Source organism: Colletes latitarsis, chromosome 7 (assembly GCF_051014445.1).
Source record: "Colletes latitarsis isolate SP2378_abdomen chromosome 7, iyColLati1, whole genome shotgun sequence".
In the NCBI taxonomy this organism is placed as follows: domain Eukaryota; kingdom Metazoa; phylum Arthropoda; class Insecta; order Hymenoptera; family Colletidae; genus Colletes; species Colletes latitarsis.
Genome location: NC_135140.1, coordinates 20,859,805 through 20,878,780, shown reverse-complemented (window position 1 = coordinate 20,878,780; position 18,976 = coordinate 20,859,805). Strand labels below are relative to the sequence as shown.

At 44.7% G+C, this 18,976-nt stretch overlaps 1 protein-coding gene across 6 annotated transcripts in view; it reads right to left on the bottom strand.

Moving 5' to 3' along the window:
• Positions 1 to 14,962, bottom strand: part of LOC143343663 (uncharacterized) — a 97,542-nt gene extending 82,580 nt beyond the window's left edge. For 2 of the 6 annotated variants that reach the window (XM_076768777.1, XM_076768782.1), the window contains exons 1-2: positions 14,665 to 14,962; positions 6,855 to 7,222 (exon numbers count right to left, since the gene is read on the bottom strand). In XM_076768777.1, coding sequence (XP_076624892.1) covers positions 6,855 to 6,858 — 4 coding nt within the window. In that variant the 5' untranslated portion in view covers positions 6,859 to 7,222; positions 14,665 to 14,962. Of the gene's footprint in view, positions 1 to 6,854; positions 8,454 to 14,404; positions 14,545 to 14,664 lie in introns of those variants that run through there. The other 4 variants (XM_076768781.1, XM_076768779.1, XM_076768780.1 and 1 more) reach the window with 4 other exon arrangements.
• Positions 14,963 to 18,976: the final 4,014 nt, after the last annotated feature.

The window sequence follows — 18,976 nt, the reverse complement described above, 5'->3', positions numbered from 1 at the left end:
TACGTGTAAATCGAGAAATTAATAATTTAGTTCTGCTTTGCAGTAACATAGACCTACGATAAATCACCTCTCGAAATCTGGGTCTGGTTAAAGCTAGTCTAGCAAGGCATGAACTTGCACGGTTCACACTTGACAATCTGGGCTAATTGAACGACACTTAACCCAAAATAACCTGATTGAATTCAACATTTAACTGGACAAAATGAACACTACTGGAGGAGTCTTTCTTCTTATTTAAACATTATCGTCAACATTGAGGGTAATGAGTCTCGTTTCTTAGATTAACATAATCTTATATAACGCATGACCTAACATAATTTCCTTTTCTCAATCTCACTTGTCGTTAAGAGTGATAGTAATTAGCCCCGTTACTTCTCACATCTAATCTAACCCAGACTAAAATTACCTAATCTATTTCAGCAATTATTATATACTTGTCAATAATGAACGTCTCATTAATTCTCCATCGCACGCTGTGACCAAGTTCGATCTAACCAACAGTGTAACCTGCCAATGACAGTTAATTAAAATCGATCTCGTTGTTACAATGTCGCGCTTCCATTAACGTTTCTTCTACTGCATTTTCCTTCTGTCTATTTTCGCGCGAATCGCGGTGCGGAGGAGAACGCACGCAAAAAAAAATCGGTACATCTGCGAACACCGAGATTGGCCACACGCTCGATTGCGCGCATTATCGAAACCGAACGATTCGAGATAGCGGGTGTTCCTAGCGATTATAAAACTCCCTGGTACACTTTATCAGAATCGTGTCGATGGATCGTAGCGTCGTTCCGGGGGGCAGGAATCGCGGCGATCTGACCCCGTTGTCGCGCGATAATGAACCCACGACCGTAGAGTTCGCTTATCGGAGAGCGGTCAGGTTATCCTCCCGGACTAAAACGCGGCTTCCGACGAGCCGCGATCACGATTTCTCCACGCTGTTCCGCGCGCATAACCGACGTACGAACCAGTCAACGTGGGTCGGAGCTAATTTGTTACACGACCGCTCGGCTCCACCCAGCACTTAATTGGACTGACGACCGAGACAGCTGTCGCGAATTAATTTGCCTTGCAGGTGTCAGACGCAGACCTACTGCCGCGTTGTCGTTCCGATCCGGTCGATTCGAACTCCAGCCGGATGAATTATTGGACTATCTTTTACCCTATCGACCTGATTGCTAATCACCGAAATCCACCTCTAGCTTTGGCTATGTCGAACCTTAGTCTGTACGTGCTTTGGTCTCGGAATCGGTAAAACGTTCGGCAAAGGCAACCCTAGACCGATTGATCTCGATCAAAGAGAGCTAATACGAGTGTAGTTTGATGCGGTGTTGTTTAATCAGACCAACTGCGCTGTCAAAGCAATCTATGATCTATTAACTGTCTGAGTGTCTTAAAAGACCTGACTAATTATTGCCTCTAGCAGCTGCTTCGACTATTCCAAGTGTAGAACTCCTATGCCACGTTAGAGGACCTGAATTGTTGATGTTTAGCTCGGTTGAGAGTCATTTGAGTCAGTCTCAGAGTGTCTAATTATTGCCTCTAGCAGGTGCTTCGATTCTTCCAAGTGTAAAACTCCTATGCCATGTTAGAGGACCTGAATCGCTGATGTTTAGCTCGGCTGAGAGTCATTTGAGTCAGTCTCAGAGTGTCTAATTATTGTCTCTAGCAAGTGCTTCGATTCTTCCAAACGTAGAACTCCTATGCCATGTTAGAGGACCTGAATTGTTGATGTTTAGCTCGGTTGAGAGTCATTTGAATCAGCCTCAGAGTGTCTAATTATTGTCTCTAGCAAGTGCTTCGATTCTTCCAAACGTAGAACTCCTATGCCATGTTAGAGGACTTGAATTGCTGATGTTTAGCTCGGTTGAGAGTCATTTGAGTCAGTCTCAGAGTGTCTAATTATTGCCTCTAGCAAGTGCTTCGATTCTTCCAAGTGTAGAACTCCTATGCCATGTTAGAGGACCTGAATTGCTGATGTTCGGTTTGGTTTGAGACTTGTTTGAGCTGGTCTCAGAGTGTCGGGTCCCTCCGACCCTTGACACAATTTCTTTTAAAACTGTTGGCACATAAGAATGATGGGCCAGATCGTGTAGACACTGAACTCGCGATGACGTTACGGCGTCGCGACGTTACACAGAAAGCGCATTTTCTTCCTAGAAGTTGAGGATGCCAGTTAAAGTCGAGGCAAACAATTGATCAGTTCCAGTTCGTGAGAGATATAGGTTTCTCGGGTCGAACCTTCGTCTCCAATTCGATTCTGTTCAAATCGGTTGAAAGGCGTTCGATTCTGACAAGTGTGCGACCGACTTGAGTGATCGACTGCGCGTAAAGAGGTTTTGCGACGTTTGCGGCCACCGGATACTCCGTTAAGCGTTCGCAAACAGTTACTAAGATCGTTAATAATCGAACAATGAGTCAAGAAGCAGCAGGCAATCAGGAACGGACGTTAATTTCGTACCGCGAGCGATACTCTAACGAGCACATCAAGATCACTTTGTTAAAATGTAACTTATATTCGTTAGCAGTTTAGTAATTAGTTTCGTACAGTAGCGGGAAACAATGCTTGTTGAGAGTTCGAAATTCCTGTCGCTACGGTATTGTTTGCCATCGCCTCGCACCGCGCATACCGGTAGCGCAAAATTCGTGGAATATTCTACTCGCATTTTCATTCTACGTTGACTGGGTAACTGCAAAAATTAATACCCTAAGGGCATATACCCGATTGGACGACTGTTTTTATTATTTTTAACTGTATATTAAGGGGAATGAATCGGGTCAGATCTGTGCTAGATCCGCGTTAAGGTACGGGTTAAATGTGGGTTGCACAGCGGTAGGCGCGTAAATTTTGCTGGTGCTTTCTCGAGCTCAGATTCGGTCGAAACGGTAATGCTTGTGGTCGCCGAGGAATGCACGGAAACCCCTTGGAGCACCGTTTAACAACGATCTTTCGCAATTACCATCGCGTTGCTCTCTATTCCCTTAGGGAGATCAGACGTCTGACAGTTTCGCTTCGGTAATTCCCTGGAACCGTTTCGTATGCAGAAGAGTGTCATTAAAAGGAGTTCAGAGGCTCGAGGCCCGGAGGTCTACGAACGTCTCAAGAATTCTCTTGATCGTACTTTACAAAAGACTCTGCACTGCCATTGGAAAGAGAGTGAAAATATATCTTGGAAATTGAATAGTTCCACTTTCAAACGATCCCCCTTTTCGATCAAAGTCCCTTTGATTTACTTGAAATATCTATTAGACGACAAACTCTACGATCGTTTAAAATTTCGGCCCTGGTGCGCTGGATCTACAGTAATGATTCTTAAAATGAACGTTTCTATCTCTCCCAACGTGAGGGATCCCTCCTCCCCTGTATATAAAATGAACGTGTGGCGCTGAGAATCACGTAGGAGGACAGAAAAGGAAAGGAGTCAGTAAGGCTTCCTAGCAGTCCCTGCCTCAGACGACTGGGATATTGGGAAGTCGTTCGAGGAGTGTATATACAGGGTGTTCGGCCACCCCTGGGAAAAATTCTAATAGAGGATTCTAGAGGTCAAAATAAGACGAAAATGAAGAATACCAATTTCTTGATTGAGGCTTCATTAAAAAGTTATTAAAAAATTAAATTGAAAAATCTCAAAACATTCTCGAAAAATTATTGTCAGTTGTGGGGGTCAATTACAATCATTTTTGGTCATTAGACATACCCTCGAAATCCTACCCACTTTCAAGAAAAAAATTCGAGTAGGTGCCTAAATTTTTCGACGGAAAAAAAATTTCAAATTTTGGCCGAACACCCTGTATAGCAACGGAGGGGTCGGTCAAGCGCTTGTGAGAGCGCGACCCCTCTGGTGGCGAGCATGGGAGGCGACGCCACAAACTTACCAACCTTGGAGCGATGTTCATTTTACGAATCATTACTGTACCTGATGGAATTCCACTTAATTTTGCGCGTAATCACGTTAATTGTGCTGTTTATTATCGACTGTAGTTCAGATACACCGTTTAGCGTTGCTACGAAAATATTGGATACTCGAATGCTCGTTCAAAGTTTGAAAAAGCTGAATGGCGATTGCGTAGCCCAGAGGGGGAAAGTGGAAAGTTTTTTGGCACTCGGGTCAAATGATACAGGAAGCGGGCACAATGTAAGCTCATATTTCGTAATGCACAGTGCAACGTACATAAATCTGCGGCATCCGTAGATAAATTATACGGTGGCGCATCGAAATGGTGGATGTCTTGCTTTGCAAAGTTCCTTTGGCTGCGTACCAAAAGCTCCGTGCACTTTCGAGTGGCCAGCAAATACCATCTTGCTGGCTGACATCGGAACGTCGGCAAACAATTCTTCGCTACGCGATGGCAATTAATTCAATTAATCGTAGAACCAAATTTACCAATGCGGACTTTCAAATATTGACGACAGTCAATTATTTATTCGGAATGCAGGAAGTTGTTCGTAATTTGTTCTCTTTGCGCCCATTCGCTTCATTAGGGAAATAAATAGCTGGATTCCGTATTACCACGTTTCGATCATGTCTGAACATTATCGAAATAGTCGTGTGTAAATCATTTTTGTCAAAGCATACGATCGTATTTTCTTTTCACTGTTTCGAAATTTTGTCTATCGAATAAAGTACAGTTTTTTTTTTGTTCGACACTGATACATTTATTTTGGACTGTAGAATGAACCCCTAAACGGATTACCGTTAGCAGTCGAACACCCGGCATAATCCTTTAACACGTTCGCGTAAAAGAAAATTCCAATGTTTATGACACCATTTGTCGCTGCGAAAAAATTTAATTAGATATTTGTTTTACGCCGCGCAGTGAGCGTTGATTTTATCGCGATGCTTCTATCGATGCCCTGACGACAAACAAACGAACAGTCGAAATTCGAGCTTGGCAATTTTCACACCGGCCTCGCGAAATGTATTTACACTGGACAATGGTTATTGTTTTATACTCGAACGTATTATTTAATGATGTAATCTGCGGAAATTAATTACTCTCAGGAGACTCGGCGAATCATTAATTCATTTGCGATTTTTGATGAAAACGCTCGTTCACGGGTTCTCGCGTCTGCAACTGACAGGCGCGGAACAAAACAAATAATCATTATTAATATTAATTTCGTGCAACGTTTCGCGTCCGGCGAAATCCTCCGCGATGATTTAATGGTTTTTCTGGCACCGGTTTTATATTTTTCCGTCGAACAGTGGATTTGAATATTTTATACTTTACATTGATATAGGAGACAATTACGATTATATTTAACCCATTAAGTACTGGAGTTCTATTCACAGGATGTTCGCAGAAGCTTTTATTACCGGTATTAAAATTTACTGGAGTATCGTGTGATTTTTAAATACCAGGAATAATTCACTCGATTCCTCAAGTTAGAAGTATAGCCAGGTTTAGGCTAATAAAACTAGTTTTATGTTGCGTTAAAATAATTTAAAATAGATTTGTGTAAAAATTGCTTGTTCCATTTATTAAAATACTGCTTTATAAAATATACGGAACAGACACATTCGCGTTAAAAGAGTTCGTACATGTTTGTGCATTCGTGGTAGGAGGGAAAATGAAGACGAATAGTGCTTGTCACGCTCGTGAAGTATCATTACGCGCTCTCAGTCGGTCGAATGCATCGTGTGATCCGCGAGCACGTAGAATGTAAAACAATTTCCCACACCCTGGTGCACGTGCACTCTCTCTCCTCTTGAACATCGACAGATGCTGCACGCGATGCCAATTCGTTTGAAAGACGCTTGATTGTGTTGTCTTTTAATTGCACGCGTAAACATTCAAAGTTCTAATTTCGGTTTCTTCGTGTATCCACTTTAACTTTAACGAAGTTCATTATTGCCTGACTCCGAATTGAATCGACAAATTAGACACAAGTATTTGTATGAAACCTCGTAAATTGGCTAATTAAATTGTGCATCTCACTGGGACAAATTTATATTATAGAAACTTTTATTATTCTAGACGCAATAATAATAAAACAATTTCCTTGGTCTCAAAGACAGAGTAAAAACATAACCTCAAAACTTTCACTTGGTGATTTTATTCCAGGATCTTTGGTAAACTATTCGCGATAAAATTTCGAATCTTCTTTTAAACGATAGAGACGAACTGAACATTTTGAAATTTCTTAATCTTGACGCCAACACGTCGCACAGTTCGAAATCTGCCGTAGAACGTGAATTCTATCCGCTCGAAACCTTTAGGGAAAATAGCGAAACAAAAATTGCGGCCGGGAGCAACGAGGTTTCAGCCTTATTTTGGCCGTCGAGCGCGCAGAGAATTCCGAGTTCGCAAACAAAGGTAAAACAAGTTATCCGGCAAATGGATACTCGATCCGTTGATTGAAAATTTTCAGCCGGCACTCTTTCGGTAGTCAGGACTAGACCTCGCGGATATAAGCGGATTAAACTCCATCAAAGCAAAATACGTCAGAAAAACAGAAGGGAGTCGTTCGACCATAGACGTATGTAGGAGGTAGACGTAGGCCATAGTATTCGATAGACCGAATGCTTTTCAACTGAATCGAAACACGCTAATCCTTTGACATTCGATGTCTCGATCGGGTCAAGTCCTTTTAACAAATTGAATTCGTTGCGATGTTGAGTTATCTCGGATTAGTCTTATCAAAGTTTGCTAACTAATGATTCCTGATACGAAGGAATTAATTCGAACGTGTTCCCTCGTGATCTGGTCTTAGACTGAACAAGTACACAAGGCCCTCGTAATCCTTGATCCTCCCTAATTTTAGAATGGTCCAGACACTCTGGATGAACGATCCTGGATCGGATATTCACTCACAATTTCCTCTATTAGAAAGCAACGAAGGAAAGACTTACCCATAAGCGGAAGCGGGTGGCAGGCTGGCAGACTCGTTACACACTTAATTCCACTTTGACACTGTCAAGTCACTAGCACGCGCGAGCACCAAGATCAATCGTCTTCGACCGCGTGCTGCGACGGACCATCGTTGTTTCCTTTAATGACAGTCCTCCAGCTTGATCTGCATAATCGCTCAGGGATGACCCTTCCGGGTTGTTCGATCGATTCCCACGTGGAACGTCACTTTGCGAAAATACGTCCAACCATCCTCTACTTCGGCCCACTTACGCGCAAACTAAACGTTCTCGCGATTTTCATCGTACCTAGCTTCCGGTCTGTTCCGTGGGAGTTCTCATAGTACAGATGTATCGATAGATATATCTTTCTGTAATAAAAAGACGTCTATCTGGATCGTTGACGAGTTTACGTTGTTCGATACAGTATTCTCCGCTTATAAGACCCAATTTTCACCCCGTGTTCAAGCAACGGAATTATTCCCTCCACTGTCGACGTTTGACCGAGTAACCTATCGATTCTCTGGCACGAGTTCAGTCAATGGCTGCAGGCGAAAACAGTATTAGCCTTTGTTACTATTTTATTTTTAATTTACATCGATTTTGAAAGAATTTATTCAGCTCTCTAGCCTAGCAGATAGTGTCTAGACACAAGTTACAAGTCCCATCGTCTAGGATTCCTAAGAACAACATCAAATCGATTTGTAGAGATCAGTAGAACACCCTCAACTTGTTGTCTTGGCATCACTAGTGCTCATTGGACCCCTAAAGTGGTAGCACCTAAAAGGGAATCGGTTCAGGTCCCCGTACTATTAACGCCACGCGCTGAAGAGCTCTACCCTCCTCGCTCCCTACATCCTTTCCGATTTTGCTTATATTTGTTTCAACAAGTATACCTTCCACACGTGCCCGGAAGCCACCGAACGCGTCAATTTCCGACGCATCGATTGTACTTGGTTCCCCTCTTCGCTGGTGACTGCTTGACCCAGCTATTTCCCAATTCCCTTGCTCTTTCCAGCCGGGAGATCCCTCGAATTCCTCAGATGATTGCCGCGAGGACCTCGTGGCTCCTCTCGGCTCTCCCTGCGCGATAAAGAATTCAGTGATTCCGGGATCGGGAAGGAGCGAGTATGGAACTCGTTAAAAGTCACGTGAAGAATTCATTGGGCGCGGACAGAAAAATCGACTGAATTCGACGAATCCTAATCAGTCCGTCGGAGGCAAGTTTCTCTTTGTCGTTAAAAGTTTAGTCGAACCGTGTTCGGGACGTTCTTATCGAGATTTCATCATAGAGAAGTTGCGAACGGAAAAACCGAAGCAAATAGATTTCAGCGTAAAATTGTTTCTCGGCGGGAGGCTCTTCCATGCTACTTTACCTCGGTTCGCGAGACCATTTGTCAGAGAATTGATGGAGGACTCAATCTCACGCGAGAAAACAGCCAGAGCTCACGCATTCGCCGACCAATCAATCGTGGAACTGGATTTCAGAACCGAGAACATTCCCGGGAATTCCTCGCGGCGTGTAACGATCAGGTTTCGCGCCATTTTTCAAACCGCGAATCCGACGAAGCCGCCGCGCAAGGAGAAAAACGAACGAAGATAAATCGGCGACGCGAGCCCGGCCGAACAAGAGAGAAAACGAGGTGTGCCAGGGGTGGAATTCGATCGGTTTAATCGTTAATTCGCGGCGTATCCGAATTTTCAGTCCTGGCGAACGAGTACCGTGTACATTGTTAATTGCCAGCGACCGCTAATTGAAGTTGGCGTGCGCGCGCACGACAGATCCCTGACTCGAAATTCGAACGCCTATCGAGGCACGCGCGGTTCTACTTTATTCACTCGAAAGCGGGCACCTTAACCCCTACGAGTCACAGTTTTGAGCGATACACTGTTGGTAGAAACGAATTTAAAACGTTCCCGACAACCTCTGTGCTTGAATAGATGCAAAAACCGAGGGTCAAGACCATAAAATTGATCACTAATCAGTAAGACGCAAGAAGTCCATCATGGACCAAAGAACCTTGATCGCTGGAGCTTCCAGAGTTCTACAACCTTCAGTTCCCTCAATCTCGGTCTCACGCGATCCCAGTTATCTCGTTTAACGACGGTGGCCAGCCCCTGTATTGGTCCAGTAGGCTAATGCGCTTCTAGAAGCACCAATAGACGGACTCGTCAGTTTTATTCGCCCCCGTTTCTTCCGTTATCGAGTCCCGGCGCGGTGGCTAAAATTCCATCGTTCCCGTCATTATCCCGGCGTTCTCGAATTCGCCCAGTAATCGCGGCCGGGTAGAGGTACACCAACGTTCTAGAAATGATTAGCAACGGCCGTTAAGGCTCTCACGGTATTCATAAATCGGCGCGGTTTATCGCGGCGCCGTTCGCTCACTTTGTTCGGCCACCGGTATCCACTCCGTAACGGAGCCTTAATGAAGTCATAAAACGGCGGGAAAGTACCCGCCATCCTACACTCCAACCCATCCCGTCGGCGCGGTTTTATAGTTCCGATCGTTGATCGTCCTAGGTGCAATACATTGGCCGCTTTCGCATGGAAAATATGAAATTCGCTACGTCCGAGGGAGCACCCGAGAAGTTTGATAGGATTATGGAGTCTCGATGTCTGCGTCGGTTTCGTTTGGTACGATGACTCCTCGTTACGAACTAGTTTGGATATCGTGGCTCGGACGGATTATTCTTTGATTAGAGAGGTGACTAAGTTGAGTGCTATTCGCCATCTTCGTTCGGGATTTAGCGAACCGATCGCAAACGTAAATCTAGGAACCGATCTGGGTTAGAGGCCTGGATTAGTCCGAGACGATGATCCCTTGTTACCGACTAGTTTGGCTCTCGGTTGTTTCGATCATTTTTTGATTAGGAACATCGTATATTTCGAGCAGTAGGACGTAAATTCATAACTGATTCTATGCAAACTGTTATTTCCAAATGCCGCTGATTGATCCGAGGAAGTAGGTACTTGGAGACAAACTTGATGTCTTCTGACAACCACCCCATTTGAATGTCTCATGTGATGAAGTATAACCATGTAATAGTCGATCATCAATGTCCGTTGCATCCCGTCCCCACAGTATCCGTCGAATTGCTTTTGCCTTTTCCTCAATCATCCTGATTGAATTCAAACGATCGTGGTCCGGACGTTTTCGGTCTTAATCCTACAATAGTACACATATACATAATCTCGTGGACACTGTAACGGGGTGCGTGGTGTGTCAACCAATAAAACAACCGCTTCAAACATGCTCAAACCACTTCAAATTTGTGGGTCAATAGTAAAGGAAACCCTGCTTCAGATTTGTGTTTTATAGTATTTTAGGTATCAAACGATGTCATACCGATCTCGTCGATTCTTTCAAAATATGGTTCTTATTATTTTTATCGAATGACCATTACCGGTGTACGAATATGAATGAGACAACTGTAACTGTAAACACTTGTCCCCACCAAGAGCACTCGTAGACAAGGGCAGGGATTCTGCGACGCCACTCGTTGAACGCGTGGTGTCTGCCTCTGTGAGTCTGTGGTCCGGATAAACAAACTTCCACCGTGACCCACTATAGTATTCCAGGGTTAAGAACTTTGCAACTTGGATATGCCCCAAAGGAGTCTCAATCTTTTCAGAAACGTTGAACCTAGAAGAGGTGTCTCGGTCTTTTGAGGAACACGAGCCTCGAAAGAGTCTCGATCTTTTTAGGATACCTAACCTAACTGAGAGAGATGCGTCGGTCTGTCAGAAGAATGCATTAACGTCGGTGCATCGCGCTCGGTTGATGTCCGCTGGCGCATGCTGGCGCATACATTATTAAAAACGCAAAGGGAAGGCAGGCACGCTCAACATGCAGTCCTCGCTCGGGTGCTGATAGCCTGATACCGCTCCGTCCGGCGGAATCCTCCTGACGTCGCCGCGTCGGTTCGAGTATCGGTCGCGTTCTCGACGATCGTACCGATATCGGTTTGACAAAGATTGGTCGCAACGCCTCCGCGTTTGGGATGCAAATAATGCGTATAAATATTTACACCCCCTACGAAACGACACGGAAACTTCCGTTGGCATTCTTTTGACACTGATAGACGCCCGACGCGGCGTTACTTCAAATCATTTTCTGACTGATCGGTGACTTATTGCTTCCTCGATACACAGGGTGATTCGTAACACGTGACACTTCGATGATGGACAGGAGTATACAAAGATTTATTTCTAGGAGAATTGAAATATTTCATTTGTTCGGTTATCGGTTTCTGGATTTGAATAGATTTTTTTGTAAATCGTGGTAATTTTCATTTTATTTTTACGCGTTTGACACCCGTATTCTCGGGTATTCTATTTTCATTTTATTAGGAAGCTTGTAACGCGAAGAGTGTCGGGACAAATAAAAAAGCAATCATATCAGTACAGGTGTGCGCGAGACTTTGCACCGAAAATTTCAAAACCTTCAGAAACAGAACGAAGGGAATGGTAACAGCGACACGGTCACAGATGTTCCAACGACGAGCAAAAAAGAAAAGGATGTTCCACTTGGTATGCATCTAAAACAACTCGTCTTCCAAAATATTTTTCTAAATGTCGCGAGAACCTTTTTATGTCTTGAATACGGTAGTATTATTTATCGTGCCATCAACCGAGGGTTGACTAATTTCTGTTAAAGATTCTAGTAATTATTCACTTTTAATTTTATCGAATTAAATTTCTTCGCTGCAGCACAGTGAATCTTCAATAAATAATAATTATTCTAATATAGACTACTATTTGTGAAGCTACGTTCATAAATTATAAAGTCAGAAAGTATAGAACACGAATCATTTAAAGTTAAAATACTGAATGTAAATATCGTATTGCAAATATTCATGTTTCAATTAATTGTAGAAACATTTCAGCAACAAGTACATCGATGGCTGATAAAACAGAAGAAAAGTTGACAATAAACCACTATAAATTTGTTTCCATGAAAATAATACAATTTCGATTGCTCCACTCTGTAACAATCGATAATGTTTTTGTTCGAAGTAATTTTTACGTATCATTAGCTTTTCAACGGTAAATACATTTTATTGTAAATGATGAATTGCTTGAATGTTCATAACTAACGAATGAACTTTTGTAACGTATAAACGTACGTACTTTTAATAAACCACTCTAAACTTCAGAACCACTAAATCTACAAATCTATAGCTTTGCTAACTTTACGAATTTTATTTTAGAGGCCCTCATGAAAACTATTGATTAGAAAATCGAATTTCTGAATTTTCTAGAACAGAATTCCCACCTAATATATTTGAAAAAGTTGCTGCCAAGAAGAATGCAAAGCACGAGCTTTTGTCAATAGTAGAGGCAACTGGTTTGGAACTTTCCGCGCCTCATTTGTCATTTCCCGTCATTTCCACTCGAAGAAATGCATATAACGAGTGCTACGACCGAGCCGCAGCTTTCTTAATCGAAACGAATGCACGCGACGATTGATCGAAAAGCGTACCACGGGATTTTATTTCATAAATCGTGACTAGGCGCCAATGGATATTTCCTTTTCCATCGAACTCTTTGTATACATTTTAACATAAAATCGACGTCTTCGTTTACCGTAATACTTCGTTTTCTTTATTCGCACTTACGTTCGTTTCCTCGAGCTCTCGAACGATTCTTCCAGCGTTCGCGAATCCACATATTTCGAGGAAGAATTCACAAGAACGTCTCACCCTTCAGTCACTTCACTTCGAACACTGTCGCAAACCCAAAAAACCAAATTCCACAGAACTTCGATTAAATTTCGTTTCACTTTCTAATCGTCACCGTTCACTGATTCGTTAAAAGGGCATAAAAGAGATTTCTGAGATCGTCGAAACTTGGGTGCTGAAGAGTGAGATGTTCCTGGAACCGCCCCCTCCTCCCTGTTGCTCGTAAATAAAGATAATCGAGATTCAAAGACGCCAAGCGCGCCAGGACTCGCAAGAGCGAGGAATCAAAGTCGCGTAATTTTTCACGGTTGGCGAGGCGCGCGTTCGCGATTTAAACGCAGCGGAAGCAATTTAATTAGGGCGCGTGCACGTCGCCCCACGTTGGCCGAAGGGTTGACGCACGAGACTCACCCTCGGACGCGAGCATCCTCGCGCGACGCACAGAGACGCTCCTCTCCTCGAGACTGATACGGACCGACGGATCACAAGATTAAAAGTCTCCGGCAAGAAAGTTAGATTCATCGCGAACTACACCCTCCCAGCCGCCTTCCACATCCCCCCTCGCCTCCCACCCTCCGCTCCGATCCTTTATTAAACTTGCTCGCCGTTGCCTGTACCCTCGGAGGTAAACGAGGTTCAAACGTTTTTGAAACGTGACTCTGCGCACTTTAAATTTAGATTGAACTACCGGTTTGCTGTGTCTCCGGCCGTCGAGAGTATTTCAGAGGTCTCCGATCTCTCGTCCCTCTTTTTCGAGACTAACCGACGGGGGAATGCTTTACGACGCTCGAGTTTGTCGTTGGCCGCGACACCCGAATTCTTTAATTTCGTTACTTTACCAAAGAATGGGGGTAGCTTAGATTTTTAGATATTTAAGTAATTGTACGATTGCTCAAGTACCCCATTAGCCAATTACGTCCGTGATTTTTGATGACTGTGGAAAGTCATACGTGAGATTGTACGTAGTGTGTTTTGAAAGCTTAGCGCGATCATAATCGAGGACAGGTCTCAGTAAAAAGTACGCTAGACACGATGGGATCAATCTACTTTCTGATTTCTAGTGACTCCGTGATTTTTAGGTCATCGAACTCTTCGCGATACCGATCTGTTACTTCTAGACAATTCTGAGCCACGTAGGCAGAAGTTTAAAGTAGACAGAATACACATAAATCAGAGTGAAAGACTCGCTAGCCTATTATAGTTGACATATAAATGCAAAAGTTGCTCTTGTGTAGAATAATAATAGTTTTACTTTGCATAAAATGTTTGAAAGACTCAATGATCTATCGCTTCTGTACCTAGCCACGATGGGTAGAATGCATTTAAATCCTGAAACTACATTCTACAAGGTACCAGAGACTCGGTGACCTATCGCATTTGTCGCTTGCCAAGTCTGAACTATGTCGATTTACCGTGGCAAGTGTAGCACGTAAAAATACTGATGGGATCTACTTTGTCTACGGGGAACAAAAGACTGGATGACCTATTGCATTACGTTTAGCCAAGAACAGGCAATACAAATCCTGGGGGTACACTTTGACTACATGGTATTGCTCTATTGCATTTGCCTCAAGCTGCAACAGTTTACCTAGTCCAAAAGAAGTACGAAGAGCATCAAGGCCTGTACGACCAATTGTATCGACTTGCAGTCTCGAACAATCTTAGTCCAAATACTGACCTATTGAGTTTGCCTCTAATCGTGTAAATCCCTAAGATTCACTGTGTCTACACGGTACCAGTCGATGAACTATTGCATTTGCCTGTAGCCTAGACTGAACGGGTACAACGCACATCGAATGTTAAAGTCTCAATAATTTAGTTAGTCCAAAAGAGAATCCACTTTGTCTGCACAACATCTGTGACCAATTTACCTCCAGTCGATGTTGCACAATTTAAGTAAACCCCAAGTACAACACGCGCGAATCCTTAAGATCCACTTGATCTAAAATCTCCAAGCACAACCCCACTGTGCAAAGTATTAGATCCTCGACATCTTCATCGATCAACCCTTTCCCCCGTCAACGATCACCGCGAATTTGCGGCTCCGGTTCCCTCCACTTATCCCATCATCTGAATCCCCCCCCCTCGAGCAACTAGTCGAAGACGTCGAAAACAGTGAACGATTTCGTACCGGGGGAATCCCGATTACCGGTCACAGGACCGATTCGCGTTCTCCATTCATCCCGGTTCTCGTGTGACGCGCGTGAGGCAAACACGAGCGCGATCCTTGGTCAGGTGACGCTTCTGTAAATCGAAACTTGTCAAAGGTCCGCGCGAGGGAAAAACTCTCACTCCGCGACTACGTTCGGCGAACCACGAGGGACGCTGTAGGCTACGGGACACGCACTTCGTCGCATTTATTTCCGTCGACGGAAACGTGACACCCGGTGAGAACGCTCGCCAGCCACGCAGCCGTCGTTCTCATTGAAGAGTCGCCGGCGGACTGCGAGCCTCCGACGAGATGGGAGCAGTGGAGGCGCCGCGAGAAGCGAGGAGGGTCGCGACAGGAAGAGGGAGCGCGGGTGAGAGCGAGATAGTCCAGATGGAGGGAGAAGGCTCGATTGAACGCTGGACGAGGAGTCTGGGGAGGCGTGGGCGGCGTTGGACGAAGAGAACGGGCACGGTGGTCCCTGGAACAGACGGAGAGAGGCAGATGGAAAAGGGACAGGGTGAGTAGCGATGGGCATTCGATTCCCTGTGTCACAAGTTTTCGAGCGATTTGGTCGAATCGAGGATCGCAGTCGCTACCAATTTCAGTCTACTGAAGGGTCTTAAGCGTATGGAGCATCTTGAGCGTGCCTTTGATGATTATGGCTGGTTGGGATCGTTCTTGATCTAAAGATCTTTCTGCAGGATGACTGCGAACAGGGCACACGTACCATTTGAATGTCTTGATTCGAATTTAAAAATCTCGATTCATAAGTTGGAAATGCATTCACACAAGTGTAACGTTACTTCTAGGCCTAAATAGATTAAAAGGAATGGAGACAGGTCGTCCACGGACGTCACGGCGTTCTAATTTTACGCGTTCGGAGCATCTTGAGTCCATCACTAGCGGGAAACACGGCGCAGAGATGAGGGAAACGGAAAAGGGCAAAAAAATGTGATGCATAAACCGAGCGCGACGAGGACGGATAGAAATAACATTTGAAAACGGAAAGAGAGGGTCTTTCTCTCTTTTCCATCGTTTTCGACGCGTCCCTACCCTCTCGTGACTCCCACTTTCTTTCCTGCGTTTCCACTCGCGCGGGCGCGACTCACCCTTCCCTTCTCGCCCTTTAATGCGTTTCCTTTCTTGCTCGTTTCCCCTTCGACGCGTTTTCCCGGCAGTGGCAGTTTATCGGTACAGTTTCACGGTGGCGACGAACAATTCGTTCCTGAAACACAGCAGTGATTCTTAGAATGAACATTTCTATTCTTTCCAACTAGGGGGATCCCCCTTGGGCCCAGCGAAGCGTGAAAGACTGGTGTCAAATTTCGCCTCCGCTGTACGCAAGATGAACACACCAACTCCAGAGTAGTGTTCATTTTAAGAATCATTACTGTAACGCCAGAGATTGGATACTCTATTTTAAATTTTCAGCTACGTTCGAACAATAATAATATCACGAATTAATTCGGTTCAACGTGAAACGATGTTTCCAGATTCAGACTCGCCTCTAAATTCGCTATTCTAGTCGTAAACCTCGAGTCTGCATTCAATGTAAACAGCAGATCCTCGGATGATTCCGCGAAGTCTACGAGACTTTATAAAGCGTCATGATTTAATAGGGATCACGTAGACGTAGTTCTCCCAGAGAACTGGAGGCGGTGGCGTGCTTGGGCGTCTTGTCGTGTACCTAAAACGTGACGGTTGCCGGGACGGTATCCGGGAATTTTATGATCGCGGCTAAACGTGTCTTAAACCAATGGCAGGCTAGCGAAGTTTGGAACCGCGGCACACGTTCGCGCCGATACCCGATATTTTACGAAACTTCGCAAGACTGTGTAATCTTCGAAGCGGCCTTCAGCTGTCGAGCTACGCGCGAATCTTTTATCCCCCTGCTACGAGGGTTCTGTCCCTGGAGTAGTCGTATTAGACTTCAATAGCAAAAATGGCCCGAGGGAAGATATCCTTACACCAACTAAAATATGGCGCATCCCCCGAACCTATGTCTTCGTGGCACGGATAACGATAGGAGGAATATTCTTCTCCATTCTGGTAGTATTCGAATATTATATGCTCGATTATCTTTTACCCAACCGATTGCAGAATAACTAACTCGTCATAGACTATCGATGCTCGAGTTAAAAGTATTAAGTGTTGTGTTTACGCGGAAAGAAGGTTAGGTTGCGTTGACATCTCCACTCTAGTACCTGCCTGCTAGATCTACTATCTAGAGTGGGGATGTCAGCACAGCGTAGCCTTCTTTTCCGGTAGGCGCAGTAGTTGCTCGGCAGCGGAATGAGTATCCCGCGATTCGCGCGATCGTGAACACGAGTTGCTCTTTGAAAACGCGACAAAGGTGTCGAGGTTAGGGGTAACGATTCCGGCGCAAAGCGCCGCGGCGTTGTTTGCGTTCGTTGTTGAGGTTCCTGCTTCAATCGCACGCTCTGTGAAAGTGTACTCGAGGAATTAAATTTTGGGTTACCGTTGTTTGAAGAATTGGGCTTCCCGGAGTCGATAATAGTACTCTTTTATTTGACACAGACACACGACAGTCACTGAAGAATACACAACGAAGAGGTGAAAATAATAACTGAGTAGAAAGTGTTTTGCGGAAATGAGCTGCAGTTGATGTCTAATAGAGCGGTACCGCGGACGAAGATTTAAGGTCAGGTTAGACGATCTGTACAAAACGATCGCTTGTTAGCGTAGAGTTTGTGGGAGCAGAGGTTGTGTTGCCTGTAGAAGTTGTTGATACAGTCCCAGTATCCAGGTATTCGTTGGTAAACTATGTGGTTGGTACGCATACTCGTATAATTAACACTCTCCTATTATCGACTACTCTGCGGTAATTTTCAATGTATATTCAAATAAATCAAGTCACTGCTGGTATCTGTTCCATTTACCAGACCGGAAATTTATTTTTCCGGCAACGAGGAACTATTTCGACACATCAGTTTTAGAAAAACACGGCGTTGTATCGCAGAAAAATTCAATTATAAATATTTGGTTACATTTTGTTTGATACGCCAAAAGAATGGAAGATAGCATGCGAACGCAACGCACCCGAATGTAATTTAACAAGTGGCGTCGCTCGCTGCATTTTCTAACCAAAATAGGATGTCTCCCACTCCGTGAATCCGCCCCCGTCGTCCAATCAAGACCCAACTCCGCTGCAAACAAATACGTGGAATTAATGAAACAGCTCTGCTCGAGGCAAACAGAGCCGGCACGCTCGAAACGCGCGATTCTTCTCCCCCGGGAACCCCGAAAGCCTGCCCGACGCCGAGGAGACAGCTCGCGCACTAGGTCGATTTGGGTGGAGAAGCTTTTAGGAAGTGGCGCGCACCAGACGCACGACACGCGACTGTGTGGGTCCCCGTCGTCCCCGAGCACACCGACACCCTTCAAAGACAAGGACGCCACGGTGAGCCGCAAGCTTCAAATTTTACGTGGGCTGGCTGAAAAGCTCTGCTGAGATTAGGTCAGCTGGCAATTTCCGCGCCAGTCTTTCAAACTACAGCGTCTCCGACGCCCAGGTTAATATCAAATTTTCTGGGTTAAAGTCCGAGAAAGATTCTAGCCTCAAATAGAGGGAATCAACGCGGTGGGACACGGACCCTTTCAAAGAACAGGCGAGTTTCGGGCTTCTCACTGTTTCAAGCCATCGTCCTCGCTAAGCACTCTACAGGGATACTACACGAGTTCAAATGATACCCAGCGTCTGCATTTTCTCTCGGTAGACGACCCCAGACTTCTGCACCGTACTGTACCTACGAAAAATCTTGGAGAACCGATGACCAAGTGGGAACATCCCTAAAAGTGAGCTCGTTGTGCCTAATTTCATCCCCGTCGACTGGTTAGACACATATACAACATGGTGAGCCCTAAGGTACCATGATTTCAGACTGTTGCACAGGACTGCAAGCAAGGAAAGTCTTCGAAAAGAGGAACCAAGTGGGAACATCCTTAAAAATACACCTAAAATGCTCAGAAACGCTCGAGCCACACTCAACTAACAAAGCAATTGCTTTGGAATCATCAGTCTCCAATTGTTCAAGACTTGTAAAGCGATAAGAAGCAACCGAGCCTCGAGTGCTCCAATGTTGGGGGATTCTAAACAACCAAGTATCACGTCCTATATACGAGATCTATATTCTCGTGTTAATCCGAGTTCAACCGCAACGTATCAACATCCTTCGACATTTCCAACCCCGAAGCTTCAACAAGAATATTTCCGGTCTGGCGGGAGGAGCTCCTCACAAAAGCGTTCCCCGATTCAGCGGAACGTGTTTAT